At 45.5% G+C, this 17,276-nt stretch overlaps 1 protein-coding gene across 1 annotated transcript; it reads right to left on the reverse strand.

Annotated features, from left to right (window-relative positions):
• Positions 1–896: 896 nt before the first annotated feature.
• Positions 897–15,904, reverse strand: adamts15a (ADAM metallopeptidase with thrombospondin type 1 motif, 15a; the record flags this gene model as incomplete). The annotated part of the gene is made up of 8 exons (XM_080831940.1): positions 14,785–15,904; positions 8,751–8,883; positions 7,964–8,131; positions 4,886–5,172; positions 4,294–4,471; positions 3,566–3,741; positions 1,859–2,034; positions 897–1,716 (listed from the first exon to the last, which is right to left on the reverse strand). Exons 1-8 carry the CDS (start codon positions 15,718–15,720, stop codon positions 897–899), a joined length of 2,874 nt encoding a protein of 957 aa, XP_080688066.1. The 5' UTR covers positions 15,721–15,904.
• Positions 15,905–17,276: the final 1,372 nt, after the last annotated feature.

The raw sequence follows: 17,276 nt of genomic DNA on the forward strand, positions 1-17,276 counted from the left end.
ATATCTTACCCTGTCCCAGTCACAGAAGGCTGCAGCTATCTCTCTCTATCCATCACAAGTCAGAGAGAATCGAACAAGTGCCTATTGCATCCAGACTTGCAATACAATGGCATTTGCTTAGCTGGACTCATATCTGTTTAAAGGAATGTTCCAAGTACACCAAATCCATCTTTTGTGTTGACAAAGATAACACTTTTGAAAGCTGCTGTTCCCCTTCCAAACTGATTACTTGCTGACATTGAAATGTCTCACAGGAATAGAAATGTTTCAAGGGATGTGGTCTCAGCAGCCAGTGATAGCACCATGGTTGCACCTGAAACTGACTTACTGGATGATAACTACAGCATCACAATGTATTTACTACAATTGCAACATTGTGGGGATGAATCTGAAACACTGGGTTATAATGGAATAAATTAAAGATGAGAAGTCAGTTTCTTGCTGGACTTGGGGCAATATTAGACTTGAGAACAGAACTGTTGGCTTCTACCGGTAGAAATAGGATATACCACGAGAGCATTGTTTTCTTCTGTTACAACCAGAGGTAGACTTTGGTGTGATGAAATTTGAAAAATCCATCAATGCCTCCTCGCTCTACTTCCCTCTGTGCTTTGTGACGTGCTCCTCCTGTCTGTTATTCACATGCCCCTCTCAACTGCTGTCTGTTTTTATCATCCTCCTGCCTAATCCCTGTTGCAGGCAGATGCGAAAATGTATGCACCAGAACGAACAAAGTTCTGGATCGTTTTTTGTTTTCTTTTTTTTTAAGTCTTTCTTTTCTTTTCCTTTTTTTTGTTGAATATATTATTTAACAAAAATGACATGTCCATATGTGGGAGTGGGTGGTGGTGGTTGGGGTTTGGGGGGGGGGGGGGGGGGGGGGGGCATGGAGGTCTCTAACAGGGCCTTAATGAACAGAAGTCCAGCTCCTGCGGCTTGCGTTGCCCCGCGCAGTGCTCCCGAGGCAGCAGAAGTCCTGTCTTGGTCGTGCAGCGCAGGGGCCGCCGCTTGAAGCCCTTGCCGCAGGTCTTGGAGCAGGGGGACCAGTCGCCCACCTCCCACTCGGGACAGGGGTCCCCGCAGGCACGCAGGGCGCTGGGCCGCTGGGACGACTCGCAGTCCGTCCGCGGCCCGCTGTCGCTGCCCAGGCACTGCACCATCCTCCGCTGGAAGCCGTTGCCACACGTCACCGAGCATTCGTCCCAGCTGGAGGCCTGCCATTTGCCCGGTGCCGCCTCCTGCTTGGTGTACAACGGCGGCAGCTTCTCCTTGAGCATGTCCCCGGCTTTGCCCCTGTCGTCACCGCCGCCTCCTCCGTCCTCGGCCAGCACGCTGTTCTGGGCTCGCGTGCGGCCCTCCTTTTTCAGCACCCTCTCCTCCTTGCTCTCGCGCGGCAGGTAGAAGGAGTAGCGGATGCGAGGCGGCGTCATCTGCCCCACCGACAGCACCTCCACCGTCAGCGCCTCCCCCAGGGGCTTCACGGCCTGCAGCGTCTCGGCGAGCCCCGCCGTGCCGCTGTAGCGTAGTAGACTGCCACGCACCAAGATGTCCCTCTCCACGGCCGACACCACATAGTTCCCGTTCAGCAGGTACACCCCTTTGCTGTTCTTCACTGCCAGGTAGTTGTCGTCGTTCACCATGCCCTTGTAGCCACGCTGCCGGATGTCAACGTTGCCGGCTCCCAGGGGTAGAATGACCACAAAGTTATAGCCGTGTCTGGGGAAGCAGAGCACACAGCAACAACATTACGTCAGGACATTTTATGGACTCAGCAGGGTATGAGTAATGCAAAATGACGGTTACAGTGGGAGGTTACGGCGGAGCAGGCCAAGGGTGTGTGCTCATTGAGTTCACTCACATGGGCTTTGTGAACAGGCCAGAGACTTTCTTGCAGTTTCGGTTGTCTCCCCCACAGATTCCACACTTGTCGAATTTCTTGCTGGAGCCCAATTTGCCGTCACACCCAGCCTTGATGCACTTTCCCTGGACACAAACCGAAGAGGAATCTGGAGAGCAGGGCGTACCATCCACCACCTGCGGAGGGAGAGAAGATAGGATATCTCACTTTATTACATTTTTCAGAGATGCCACAGAGGATTTGTTAAGCGCACATTCCAAATATTAACCCTTTCCAAATATTAGAGTCTGGCTAAATTTCGCATATCCAGCCAACATTTCAACCTTTTTTATGACATGATTTCCTTTTGTCTGTGCACAGATATGTGGCTAGCCTCCCAGTCTAGAGTTTACATTTTTCGCACAGCACAAACTGATCCCATCCCAGCCCTGAGAGGTTGGCCAGGTCAGCATGAGCGTGCCAAGGTCAGAGTGTAAGTAAAGTGTGAAGCACATGCATCACTGGGTCAGTGAACGCTGTTTCGGGCAACGCCTAATTGGACCCAATTTCTGCCAAGCTCCATATTCTACTGCCTGCTCTAGCTGTTACATGGCTTGCCTTATAAGTCTCTGTCCCTGTTTTTTATGTCTGTGTATGGCAGCCTGAGCAGAATTCATTCTCCTGCTCTAAAAGTGGTGGATCGCTCATTCTCTAGGGCACGACATGGCTCTCAACCAACTGATCTGAGGTCAGAGACCTCTGCTCTATATCACCATCTTCTGATTTAATTTCCCTCCTCCTCTACAGGTTAGGCTTAAGCCACATAACTCTGATGCTCCTGCAAAGTTTCACTCTTCACCCTTGTATCTATTTACCCCCCCACCCCCCCCATTCATCCCTCTCTCCCCTCTTGCTTCCAGCTCGTCCCATTGCTCAAGATGGGGCTTGCCTACTTATACAACCTGACACAGCCAACTCCAGCTGGCCCTGCACTTTCAGAGATATCCCTCTCTCTACCTCTTTCTCTTTCCATCTATGTTTGTCTCTAAATCAACTCTCAGGCCAGATTCTGTTTGAAGGAGATGTCTTCCTCATGCAAGAAGTGTCTTCTAAAGGTTTTGTCTTTTAAATGCACATACTTTATCCACCCACAACAGATGTGTCAAGTGTCAAATGTTTCCATAATTTCCCTTAAATGTTTTTGTTTCTGCCGAAGCGACTTTTGTTTGCTAGTTCTCCAGTTTACACCATTGCTGGATGTCCTGGATTCAGTAACCTGTGTGGCGAGTTTGTAAATATTTTTCCAGATGGGTTATGTCCGAGGGATTGTTTAACACAGAGGCCCACTAAAGGCAGTTCAGCAGTTTGTCTAGAAAAACAAAGTACACCCTAGGAGCCGTCCTAGACAGTCCACTCATTAATTATAATGCACTTTAAATCTAATTGCAAAGATTTATCAGTTGTTGTTCCAAGTTCCTCTGACGAAAAACAAGTCATAAACAATCTTTATTATGGTCAAGTAATAAATAATAAGGCTCAATTAATTCTAATTACACACTGGTTTTGGCTGAATGCTTGACCTCAGCTTGAACCAATGTTGACTATTATAGCCCTGATTACCACATGGCTGTGAACTAGCTTGACAACTGTAAGATTGATAACATGTAACAGGATAGCTAGAGAATTTAAACAGAATGGATACAAATAAAGTGGTGTTAATTTGCTCACCTTGGGGGCGAGAACATAGAAGTAGCCCGTGCCATTGGCTCTGCAGATGAGCTTGCACTTATCCTTGGGCGAGACGCCTGAGTACTTGGGCACCCACACCACGGAGGGAGTGAGCCGGTTGGTGTTGAGGCTGAAGCCATTGAAGGCCTCGCACTGCTCCTCACGGTAGCTCTTGCCTGCACAGAGGATTGCAGGTCAAGCATTTCAGAGGTCAAAAGGGCACGAGCGCCCGCAACACAACTCAAGGGGGAATTTGAGGTCCTGTTAAGGTCACTGCTGTGTTTCTGTCAGACTGAACCTATAAACTGCTCAAACTGCACCATTAGCACCTAACACAACCTCAGAGCATAACCAGACATATTTCTCTGCTGGGTGAGTGGCAGGCTAGTAGAAATAGGAGGAGTATAATATATGCCTTATCCTTAAACCTGAAATTGTTTTACTTACTTTACTTTACTTGTTTACTTACTTTTTTCAGTTGTAATACATACAGATAAACTGACGGCTTTCTTTAAAAAATAAATAAATACCAATATATAAAAATCATCTCTTTTTTAGACATGCAAACTAGCTTTCCAAAGTCTAATTTACAATAGGCTTTTCCACCTGCAGAAAATTGACTAATTTGGAAATGTTTTCAATCAGGTCATCCTAAGCAACTAAGGCAACTAACATCTTCACAACAACATTAACAACACAGCCCATGTTAGGGGTTCTCGGGGCCTCACCTGTGTCTGGGCACGGAGTCAGATTACAGGAGCGGTACTTCACCCGCACCCCCTGGCAGTATTTGCCCCCGTTTGCAGGCAGTGGGTTGTTGCACTCCCTTTTGGCCAGCTGAACCCCACCTCCGCATGTCCTGGAGCACGTTCCGAAAGCACCCCACTTCCCCCATCGGCCATCCACCTGAGGAGGAGACAGACGTGTTCAGACTGGTCAGCTCACAGCGCAGAGTTTTTCTCTCTTCTCCCTTACAGGAGGTTTGTGTTTTAGTGACATGCCAAAACATCTCTGTGGGCGCCACAGGTAACAAGTAGGCCTTGACACGCTGACTCTCTGGGATACACACTTGGCTAATGTCACACCACCACGAAAGTTCCAGGAAAAGAGTGAGTGTCAGAAGGCACCGCAGCCACAGACTTAGCTTTAAAGTGCCGAAGAGAATACATTTCCACTAGGTTCGAAGTCAGGTTCTATATGGTTCATGAATTTCCACTAAGGTCAGGTTCTAAAGTATCTGCCGGTGAGTGTATGTCTGTACATGCATGCATTTTGTCTCTGAAGTAGACCTGTGAGTGGGGGGGGGGGGACTCCACTCACCCTGATCTTGGCGACATCTCTCTTCTCTATGCAGACCCCGCGCAGGCAGAGCCTCTCGTCGCCACAGGTGGTGCCATCAGCCCAGGGGAAGTGGCGTGTCTGGCACACCAGCTGGCCGCGGGTCTTGCCCGTGCACCACAGCCTGCTGCAGGGCGTCTCAATGAAGGGGCAGGGCTTGGAGCCGGTACCGAAGGCCAGCTCACACTGGCGGTCCAGGCTGTAGGAGACACCAGGCAGAAGGTCGGGGAGGGCCAGAGGCTTCGGCGGCTGGTCCAGCAGGCACTCACCTATTAAGACATTCAGAGAGACAACATAGCATCTGGATTCATAGCTACACAGCTCTCAGTATTATTTTAATGAAGTACAGTATGAGTCTTAACTCACGACACATTCATAGCACCATCACCCATATTCAAATATTTCATTTCATATCTAAACAAACGATCATTTAAACGATCCGGAATTGATCATTTTCAAGAGAGTAGATAGTAAATATTCAGTAAAGTACAGCATTGATTAAATAATGTAATATCCGAAATGTAACATTTTGATTCTTGACTTGACTTGACTTTAAGAATACTCTCTGTCGCATCACAAAGTTTGCTTAATTACTATGTACTTAAAATTAACTTATATTCAGTATACTTTTATTAGTACATGTTGGTGCTAGATGTAAATGAGGTTATGGTTAGGTCAGGCTTACAGTTAGTGAAAGGCAATAGTATGAACTTTCAGGAGAGGTTTTGGTATTATATATATTATTGCATGGTATTATATATTGCTTGCTTAAGTAAATTGTAATATGGATACCATAATGTGGACCTTAATGTTTCTCCATCTTAGTTAGTTATATATTTTTCTAACGTTAAAGGATTGACCCCAAGAGCAAAAAAAGGCATGTCTAAATAATAAGCTTCTGGGATTGTATGGCCTTGGGTTATCCCTGTAAAATGTACAGAAATTTGAAGTTCCCCTTGAGTTTTTGTTCAAATAAACAGTTATGTCAGGCAAGTGTTTGACTTTTACCTCTTGCTTCAAACATCAGACGATCTCTGTGTGTGTGTGTGTGTGTGTGTGTGTGTGTGTGTGTGTGTGTGTGTGTGTGTGTGTGTGTGTGTGTGTGTGTGTGTGTTTGTTTGTGCAAAGGTTTCCATATGGTGGTAACATATGTGTACACTACGAAGTCCATGGCCTCTTAGTCAGTGTCTGCCCAGTGACCTTGAGACGTTTGCCTCTTTGAAGCCAAGGCTTGAGAACTGAAGCCTTTTAACGCTGAGCTGCTGAACACCACTCCCACCCATCACACTTTATTATATACAAACACACACCTTCCCTCTCGCCCTCTCTCCCCAACTCTCTTTCCCCACACAGACCTACTCGCTCTCTTTTTCATTCCCACAATTCACAAACACTCCGCACAATGTTGACACCATTTCATTAAAGCACTGATTCAAACAGCACTATTGTGACACTCGTCTTTCAGTTCATGGACAGCATGAACATAGACAACAACTCTTATGAAGCCCTTATAATGGCCAATATGGGGCTTATCCAATCTAACCTTAAACCAGCTAGACAGAGAGGGTGGAAAACCCTTTGTCAAACTCCAAGCATGGTACAGGGTGTCACTCACGAGAATGAGGAGCCAACATCAAAAGCAAGAACCTTTCAGGCAATGAGTGCTTTTGAATGTGCAAAGCTTATCAAGGTGAAATGTCCCTGAGGGATTTGTGATGAGAGATGTTTTAAGATACAATGTTGGTGCTGAATAACTAAGGGGAAATATACTCAATATTTAAAACTTCTGACATCAGTCTGTGCAGATACACAATGACAGACTTGTATCAAAGTGTCTGTCTATGTGTGTGTAGGGCTGTTGAGAGTGTGTGTGTGTGTGTGTGTCCGTACCTACAGACAATGACCGTGGGTTATTGAGTGTTTGTGTGTGGGTCTGTACCTATTGTGTTAATGGAGGCTGTTGAGTGTGTGTGTGTGTGTGTGTGTGTGTGTGTGTGTGTGTGTCTGTGTCTGTGTCTGTGTGTCAGTTTGCTGGTGTGTGTGTGTGTGTGTGTGTGTGTGTCAGTTTGCCAGTGTGTGTGTGTGTGTGTGTGTGTGTGTGTACATATTGACGATGACTGTGGGTTATTGAGTGTGTGTGTGTGGGTCTGTACCTATTGATAATAATGGGGGCTGTGGAGTGTGTGTGTGTGTGTGTGTGTGTGTGTGTTTGTGTTTGCCAGTGTATGTGTGTCTGTCTAGGTATTTCTCTCTGTCTTTACGACTCTCTAAAGTGGCATAAATGAGGTGCAACAGTCATGTCCTTGTGTTGCTATCAGAATAAACCAACACAACACAAAAAGTGACCCGGCCAAGATGCTATTTTAACCTGCGTGAGAAAGTTCGGAGGGACTACACCTAGATGCCAGAGAGACCCACAACCACAGCAGGTGGCCTGTCATAACCCCCATCTAATTTCAGACAGATGGTGGCCCTCGAAATAACAGCTTGTCCCTGCACTCCCAAATTGCCGAGATCTGGAGCCAGACATGGTGGTTTGCCCTGGTTGGCAGTGGCCGTGGAAGAGAAGCTCAGCACAGATCGCAGCAAGGCTGAGCAGCCCAACTGCAATCATCTTGAGGAGGCCAAACTTCCTGCTTTAGTTTGGCAGGAGCATCGCAATGCCAGTGGCGGGAGTGGGAGAATGCATGACTAGTTTTTAGGATGGAGCCACCCATGTCTGCAATGCGCCCTCACCTCAAACAACATTCATGCTGGATATAACACCTCTTAACTCGCGCCGGCTTCATTTCAGGAAAGCAAAACTCGGACAAACGACGGCTCAGAGTTTGAGATTTTTCCATAGCTACTTGTTTTGAGGAAGGATCTCTGAAGATACAGCTCCCAGAGGAGCGTGCTATTTTCAGCTGTTGGGTCTGGTTCTTGACCTGAGGCTGTGAGGAGCTAAAAATCTGAATTTGCCTGAGGGGTCACCGAGGGTCTCCATCCTCTACAAGTTGCACTACTCAACAATTCAAAAAAAACTCTTGAGTTGACAAATGCAAAGCTGCGCAGCCTCACCGTGTCCACTGTCCAGGAAGTCAGTGATGATGGCTGCGCTGCACGGTGACCAGGGGCTGGTGCGGTTGATCTGGATGAGTGTGGGCGACATCATGTGATTGTCCTTCAGCTTCCCGAATACCTCCTCGCAGGCTTTCACGTTGTCGTGGGGCATGTTGAAGACATGGCCTGTTGAGAGAGAGAGAGGGAAAAGAAAAAGGGAGGGCTAATGAGTCTCCACAATCAGTCAGTCAGTCAGTCAGCCAGACAGCCACATCCACCCCCCCCTTCCCCCCCCCCCCCCCCCCCCCCAGACGTCCCCTCCAAGGCAGAGCAGCAATCAGGGCCTACGGGCTTGTTTTGTGTGAATCAGGTCAGCCGTCTCCCCACAGTCATGAGTCAGCGTGGGGACCGGTGCCAATTTTCCGTTTTGTCTTGTCAGCAGGAATCACACAAGCATGAGAAGCAACTCCACGGTGCCCCCAGCAGCCCTTACTTCCCTCCTCCTCTCCACTGACTCTTCATCTGCCCCCACCGCCACCCCAAAAACCCCTCCCTGACTCTTCACTTTAACCAGACCCCGTGAGTCAGTCCTAAAGTCTCCCCCAAACATGCCAGTGTTTAGTCGCTCCATGGTCTAACCACAGCACCGGTGGGAGAGCTCCAGGGGGAGCCATGCGGAGGGTGTAATCAAAAACTCAAATAAACACAGCAAGTCCAGGTCGGGGCGGGCATTGAGCTCAGGCCACGCACGGAGGAGTCGTGGCACTGTGGAGCGAGTCTCGCCAGGGCAAGGAGGAGGGCTTACCCAGTTCATGCGCGGTGGTGAAGGCCGAGGGCAGGCCATCGTCCTCAATCACGGAGCAGCTCCTCTTGGGGTCACACATGGTGCCCACGTCTGCCATGCCCAGGGTGTCACAGGTGGACGCCCCACACAGGTCCTGGAACAGACATAGACACTGATTGAGCCTGATGGTGGACTGTGGAGGCTGGCCCGGAGTCAGACAGCAACAGCAACACATACCATCTGAATTCATTTAGCACTTGACCTCCTCGAAACTCATGAGACAAAGAGTAATCACAACAACAGAGTTTGAGGAATTACCTAAAATTGCAATTAACCTGTCACCGTTGACTGTTGTGGGAATATGTCATCCTAATTAGCATTGTGGCTAAGACAAAACCATATTGGAGTATGTGATTGTAGCACATTGCTAAATAAGCATTAAAGAGTTCCTACATTTTAATTGATTATCAATTGAATAAGCTGTAGTCCTTGCACACACATCACAAGCACAAATGAACACAGACATACACATAGGTTAGGTAATGAAAGAGACCTTGAAGAGTCACTTTGTAGTGTGTTCAAAGGATGGCCTAGCCTGGCCATTCTTTCATCAAAATCTGAAGGAATTTTGGGACGCAGCTATCATTTCCAAAGAAATTCTTGACATGTGACCAGAATCCCAACCAAAAACATCTTGAGAAGAAAGATTTGCCATCCAAAAAAGGGAATTTCGTTTCTGAGCATTTCTCTTCTGAGGAGAGGAATTCCAGATGGCCTGTTAAATTTATTTCTGATTTTGGTGTTACATGAGGTAATGCTTCTGCTTCAGAAAGTTGCACTGCTGCTAAGGGGCAAAGTTTCCAGTTGACCTATATTTTGTTACCACTCAGCTTCACACTAAACCTCTTGAAATATTTGTTTAGCTGTCTGATATAAATACACAGTTTCCTGACGATAGGGGGTGGACATGGTGGCACACCTTCTATGGCCAGTTTCCCAAAAACACTATCTTATTTTGACAGGCCCAATCATATTGACAAAAGCCATGTACTGCTTTAGAAATTACAACTTATCTGCCTGTGAAAACATGACTTATGAAATTGCTAAACCTCAAAAGCCTCTATGCTAGTGTCCACAGAAACTGTCAGTTATGAATCCAATTTTTCAAACGTGTATCAAAAGTGAAGATCCAAATCACTGTGACAAATTGTTTATGTGCCCCAGTTGTACACCAATGACAAATCCAATCCAGATGTCCATATGGGAGTGTGGGATAGTTATCAACAAAAAAAACATGCTCACACTCAGTGCTTTGTAACAAAGAGACATTGTTTCTCAGCAATCGACAATGTTTTAACATTGACCTACTTCTGAAGTCAGCAGTTTCTCAGTTAATTTGAGTGGACGGAGCTGAGAACCTCCAAGGGCACAACATGACCAAACCTTTTTCCTGACCTCCTTTTAGTGGGACAGGCCAAAAGCACCACAGCCAGCAGTTACTCTGTTCTCCAAAATCCACCGCACCAGTCGCAGTTGTAGAGTTCAAACACGTGAACAGTCACAACCACAGTCTTAGCTCCATATTGGACGTGTGGGTCAGGGCATAAAAACCAAGGACAGTGAAATTAACTTTTACTGCAGGATAATAATAAAACACGAATAAATGAATAAAACTTGTTCATGTCTCGATTTACAGTCCATGTGGTTATTCAGCTGATACGTCTACCTGAAGTACACAGTAGAACAGTGAGGGTATGCGTTCACAAAGACCAAAGGGCCTGAACTGACTAACTCCTCACCTAACTATCAATCCAACCATTCATTTATATCAACAGCTTCAGAGGAAAAGAGTCCAAATATGGTTCACTTCTGTCTATAAAACTAGACATTTGGAAAGAATGTCTCGGGTGCCTTTTAATGTCATACAAAGAAATGACTGTACAAAGATAGAAGTTTCTAGGCAGTAGTCTATTTGGCATCTACAAAGGAAGACTTGAGGCATTTCTATTGTTCTTCTATTCTCTCTCTTCTATTATCAAAAATATCCCGGGTTCACATGCGACAAAAAGAAACAACGGGATGGAGTCTCCCTGTGTCATTTGTATAGTTTTACCCTTTTATTTCATCACCTATTTACGCAACTTCAACATCCTACATCAGGGGTTTTCAACTGGTTTTGTCCTAGGGACCACCATTCTGACTAGAAAGTATTCGCGGCCCTATGATGTACCTGCGTGCGCGTGATTGTAACCACCCCCCGTCGCCACGCCCCTCCCCCCGCACAGTGATCTGCCTGTAGCACTTGTCATTTTAATTTCTTCGCTGAACATGGGTATACATTAGTTTATTTCAAGCCATGGGGCTATTCAGACTATTTCGATTGACATATTTTTCTTATTTTAGAAAGAAAATATCAATATAAAAAAATATTTAATGGTGAACTGATCAACATAGGCTCATGTCGCGGACCCCCTGCAATGCCGCCGCGGACCCCTGGTTGAAAACCCCTGTCCTACATCATTAAACATTACACTTCGTATTGTTGCCTACAAGATAAACAAGAATATTTACAGTAGGAATAACATCGTCTCTACTTTTAAACTTGGGGTCAGAACTATGTGTCAGTGTACAGTTACATGGATCCAAGAAAAAATGAAAACACCACACTGCAACCTCTACAAATCAACTAATACCTCTGAAATAGGTTTGACTGATGGAGCTCTAAGGTTCGTGAAGGCTGGTAAGTGACCTGTCCGTCACACGTTTAGGTTACTTTGGATCACTTTCAAAATGTGCCAGACTAATGACACCACCTCCGTGACATGAAAAATCTTGGCTTCCGTGTTCCTCTGAACGTCTGCCTGAAGTTAACGAGGCCTGACAAAGCCCATGGCCCAGCCAAATGAATCTCAAACCTTCAAAGTCACTCATCCTTGTGGGAAAACTTGTAATGAATTGTCTGATAACATAAAGAGTTTCCTGCATCCCCATCAACTAAAGGTGTGGCTAGGACAAGTCACAAACCAATGGGGGGAGAAAAAAATCCCCTTTAGCGGGTCTGACCCAGTTGGCACCCAGTGATGCAAACATATGATTTTCATTACGCCTTTACAAAATCCAAACTCTTCCATGTGTGCATTGACAAACTGCTGGTGCATTGACAAACTGCTGCTTCAAATGATTCTCTCTCTCTCTCTCTCTCTCTTTCTCTCTGGGCCTGTCTTTTTTCTTTCTTTCTTTTTTTTTGTTCTTCCTTTCTCTCTTTTTCTTTTCTTTCAGAGAAAGCTTGAACTCTCCTCACCCCTTAACGCACTCTCCAAACATCCAAAATCCGCCCACCTGACTATAGGGTATTTGACTGAAATGTGAGTCCAAAGCCTGTGACACATAGAATCAATCAACTACAGGACTGCAAGCATACAAAGTCTTAACTGACTCCACTGACAGCCTTTTAATGGTGCGCATGTAACAACCACAAGCTCTTCATGACCAAACTATTAGTCTTAGTCTCCATGCCTCCCTCACAGTTAATTGTTTAGCCACGGGCTGGCTGGTGCTGGTTTTTATTAAGCATTTACAGTTACAACTCTGGATGACGTGGATTCAGATGGATCACCCGGCGTCTTTTCCACACCACAGCATTCAATACAGGTACAAAGGAGAGAATGACTTATGCACGCGCCTGCCAAATGCGCAACTCTGCCAATGCACCCAAAGCCTTCTTTATTATGTGCTAATCTGGTGGTGCCCAAGAACTCAATAAAGGTGTGTGTGGGTTGAACAAGGGTGTAGACCTGAACCACAGATATTTCTTTTCGGTTACAGTGCATCAAAGAAGTGAGAAGACTGACCCACTGCCAAGGAGTAGGACTGGCCCGTCCAACCAATCCAGAAAACGCCCCCGCAGTCACACTTGACCGAGACCAATTCAAAGCATGAATTACTTTCTACATGTTCCCATATCTTCCGGATGACTTACAGAGCATTTGCATTTTGTGTGTGAACAGGGGCGTATTTCTCTCGTAACATGGAAACACCCTGGGACTATTGGGGACATTGAGCGCAAAGATGAGGTAATCTTAACCCACACAGATGCATAGGGGAAGGTAAGTAACATGGGGGGGGGGTGTTCCAGAGCCACAGAGGCGCAGAGATCCTCCCCGGGCCACAGCTGCGAGGGCGTTCTGCGGTCGGGCGAGGGCAGGTGGGCCAGGGACGTGAGGGATTTGGAGGTTTCTCGCTGGGATCCAGAGATTTCTCTCCAGCTCACTAACTCCTCCAGGAACATCAATAATGGGAAACAGGCCTCCTCTGAGGGGACAGCCAGTGGGATAGAGAGAGCGGGGGGAAAAGTTAGATCACTCACAGCTGGAGCTGCAGTGGGGAAGATCCTGCAGAAACAGGACACTTCCCCTTGTTGTTGCATCCCTTAGAGAATTACATCTCCACCAACCACTGGCAGATTAGGTTCTGTGCACAACATGGGTTCCTACAAATTACTGTGATTATCAGACTAAGTATATCAAATACATCCTTTCCAATAACATGCTGCATTACAGCCCTGAAGCGTCAGTCTTCAGAATTTTTAAGCAATCTCACTGGTACTGCTCCTTACCAATAAGTTGTATGTGAATGGTATGGATTATATTTTGTAATATGTCCAACAAAGCCTATCATGGTGTGACTAGTAGAAAATCAAAACTGTACAGGCACATACAGTATAGACCCACTATGCTGCACAGTGGCAAAACTAAGACTCAGAAGTCACCAAAATATCAGAGGGGTGTACAAGTATGTCTTTATCGCTTTGCAAGTCTGTGAGGATTCTCTTTATTCTTGCATAAGTCTCGCACTGGATACCATGACTATTCGGTCAATAAAGAAGAACACCAAAAAATGTAAAACACTGAGGTCCTGGAATGCCAGACCAGCACTATTTTATGGGAGTAATACTTGTAGGAATTTAGGGAGTGACTTTGGACCCTGGCACAAAACAACTAGCAGCCCCCAAGGAAGACAACAGGGGAAAAATGAACCCCCTGGTGGAATTACTCATTTTGAAAGCACTGGGTGGTCCTAGTGACTGAAAGTGGTCAGATGTTCATCATGGCCTGGTTTTATGGCAACCAGAGTTGATCAGAAACCATGGAAATCTTAATGCTTATGAATCCAACTGAACAGCTGTGATGATGCTCAGAATGTGTTGTTAGCTGATTCATTCAACTAATGATGGCAGGATTCTAGTCATGCTGTTCAAATAGCCATCAAGTATTGACATCAAGCCTGCTATCGTTGTGTTATCAATCACAGAAATAGTTAAGTCTTTGCTTGACTTGCCAGGTGAGAATAGAGCTGACATGAGCCAGGTTTTGGGACCCTGGAGACACCCTCTAGCAGTGTGAGAAGTAATGACCAAGTCACCAGACATTTGTTCCTCAGGGTAAGATGATGTTTTCATAATGTAAAACAATCTTTCAACCACTCTCAAGGCCCTGGCTCACTACCAGAGAGAGCAGGATCCAGGACAACAACAGAATTAGGGGAGTGGCCGATTTTATGGTGAGTGTCTGACAGATGCATTCTTCCAGACAGTGAATTTCTTGTGGACAGCAGCATCCCGAGGTCATGTTTGAACTTTGACCCTCTCCAGGGCACATAAAACAGAGCCCTGAACCTGATGCTCCTGTTGCAACCTGCCTTGCTCGATTTCTTGAGCATCCATCATGCTCACGTTAAACAAAGTGTTGAGAAAACTCTCAACACCTGTTCTGCTGGACATTTTAGACAATCTTGTTGAAATGCAGACTTTCATTTCAGATTGTAGATGGGGCAACAGAGGTTCACATACAAACACACTCATAACCATCATAACATAACATATGCTCATAACATGAACACAACATAACATGAACATCATAATATTAGGCTGATCTAAGCCTGGACTTTCAGTTCACAAACTAATTTACTTTTTTTTCAAGTATGTCCTTCACCAAAATCCCCATGTGAAGCCCCTCGATAAAAGAGCACCCCCTACTGAGCTGTGCGGATATCTTACCTGTTTGGTAAAAAGGATGGCAGTATCCCAATACTCTGGGTGCTTGTCGTTGTTTTTGTTCAGCTTCTTCTGCCAGGTGCAGAAGTTACGCAGAGTCATCGCTGCGTTCCCGGAAATCTTAGGTCCCTTGTCAGCCTCGTTAATCACAATAAACTTGACAACTACGATGCTGATGGAGTTGAGTATGCTCGGATGCTTGTAAAGCCTGGCTGCTACTGACATTAGGGTCAGGAGGTAATGTTTAAGGTCATCTCCATGGAATTTAGCCATGGACTCGTCAGCAACAACCAGTGTCTCGACATATCTCGGAATAGAGGCAAATCGTTTCGACCGGCTTTTCAACACAGTTTCTGTCATGTTGCGCGGGTTAAGATCCTTTACGTGCTTGTATTTCTCCAAAGATTGCGCGGCATCCTGGTTCAAAGCAGAATCCACAGCGCATCTGGATGTGGAGTTACCACCGAGATTCGCGTTGGTCCGACGTCGGATAACATGCGCTCTCTCAGGTCTCCAGTAGATTCCCGAGGACGTGTCATTGATTGCAGGTTTGATAAAATATTCCCAGCCATTGTACCCAAAAGCACCATGCAAGCCATTGCAAAGACTCAGTGCTGCGTAAGAATACCGTTCAGAGTTGACATCACCAGAATAGAAACAACGGCTGAGCTCTGCGCTCTCAACATCGCTTTGCGCGGTTACAGTCGGCGCAATGAAACTTGAATCTGGGTGCAAATCGAGAACAAAATCTTGCTCGAATGCACTCATTTTGAAAAGAATGTGTTGAGGGAATGCTTCCCTTTCGTTTTTGACAAAATTATCGTTTCCTAAATGAGGCTGATCGAGACGCGCAGGGAAGCAAAATTCACTCTGCATTGAAACAACAATGTCACAATGAGTAATTAGCAACTTCATGAGAATAACTGCCCTTATAAACATTGTGCTGATGAATGAAAACAATTATTAAATATCTGATAGCAGTTCGTTCAACAAATCGTAAAATAAAAAATAAAACCCGCGATGATAATCCAGATGCTGCAGTCTAAAAAGTTGCCTTTGCGCGTCCACTCATTGCAAAATCTCCAAGAAAAAAGTCCAATCCCTTGCTCTACCTGTATGCTGTGGCGACTCTGTCCCTCTGCCGACTTTATGCTAGCGCGTCATGTGTAAACATTAATGGATTGTAATGAGAGTTTTGGGGAGGTGCTCGGAGAGCTCATTGGGTATGCCTCTCAGGTTAAGCATAGCCCTGCAACCACTTGTAGCTGTGCAAGCTTTACCATCATCACTCTTGCTTGCTGCAATAAGTGTGCTTCCCACCCACTTTGCCTTTTCTAAGAGCGCCAAGCATCCACTGAGCAACAACCTACGCAGGACATTTCAATGACATATGCCTGCTACGAGTTGTCACTTAGTAAAACATATATTTGTAAGCATTGTTATGCATAGTTTTACTGTGATGTATGTGGGATCATTCCCTCTTTGAAAGTAAATGGCTACTTATTCAGTATCAAAACCACGAGCATTCGGTTTTGTTTTTAATTGCAATTTGCTCCACTGTAATGGCTTACTTCCGTCACCAGCAACACAGGACATATATAACAAGACTAAGATCCACATTAGTTCACTGGATACTGTAAATAAGACCAGGCTTTGGCAAAGACGCGTCTAGATCTATATTAAATGTTAGCCGAATGTTAGAGGTGTTTGTCTGAGAACATGACTGTTGTCACACGTCACCTAGATAGTGAGAATATTGCAACCTTTACCTTACACAGAAAAATATTTGATCTAAGTATCTCACATGATGCAATAGTTCTTCGCATTGTAGAGTAGCGCAACGGTCATGCAACGCAACGGTCATGTACACCAACATTTGTCAAGGGCACAATCAGGAACATTTACCTCCTGTAATAAATGTCTGGTTTCATATGTCTATGAAGGACCAGATGTGACATGGATTGGGTTCGTTAACAGAACCGTAGTTATCAATACTGTTCTGATTACAGAAAGTCATGAAACTCACTGTTGCATCTTAATCATTTTCGCCATTTCATTCCAGTTCATTTGTTCATTTTGGCGCAAGTTCTCTTTTGGGAAGTCCTGATGTTGTTTGTATTTAAATGAATGTTACATCATCCGTAAGCCTTTGCTTTCCCACATGATCAATTGTATCATATTTGGTTGTAGCCATTAGCACTATTTGACTGCAACTAGAGTAGTACAGTCTACAAAATTGAGCAAACCATGTAGGGAAATGTCTAACATACTAGTACGACATCTTGTGGTTGAATAAAGTAGGCTGAAACAAAAAAAACAGCTGTTGTGATTATATGTTTTGTTTCTCTTATACGATGACACTTTCAACATGGTAATATCCATCTGTGCGCTTGTCCCGTTCCTTGCAATAAAGTACAAACAGTGCACAATCTGCTCAGTAACTGACTAAAAGTAATGAGACAGTGCCACCTTGTGGCTGTCATTCCATCTCTGTG

This window comes from Sprattus sprattus, assembly GCF_963457725.1.
Source record: "Sprattus sprattus genome assembly, chromosome: 1".
NCBI classification, from domain to species: Eukaryota; Metazoa; Chordata; class Actinopteri; order Clupeiformes; family Clupeidae; genus Sprattus; species Sprattus sprattus.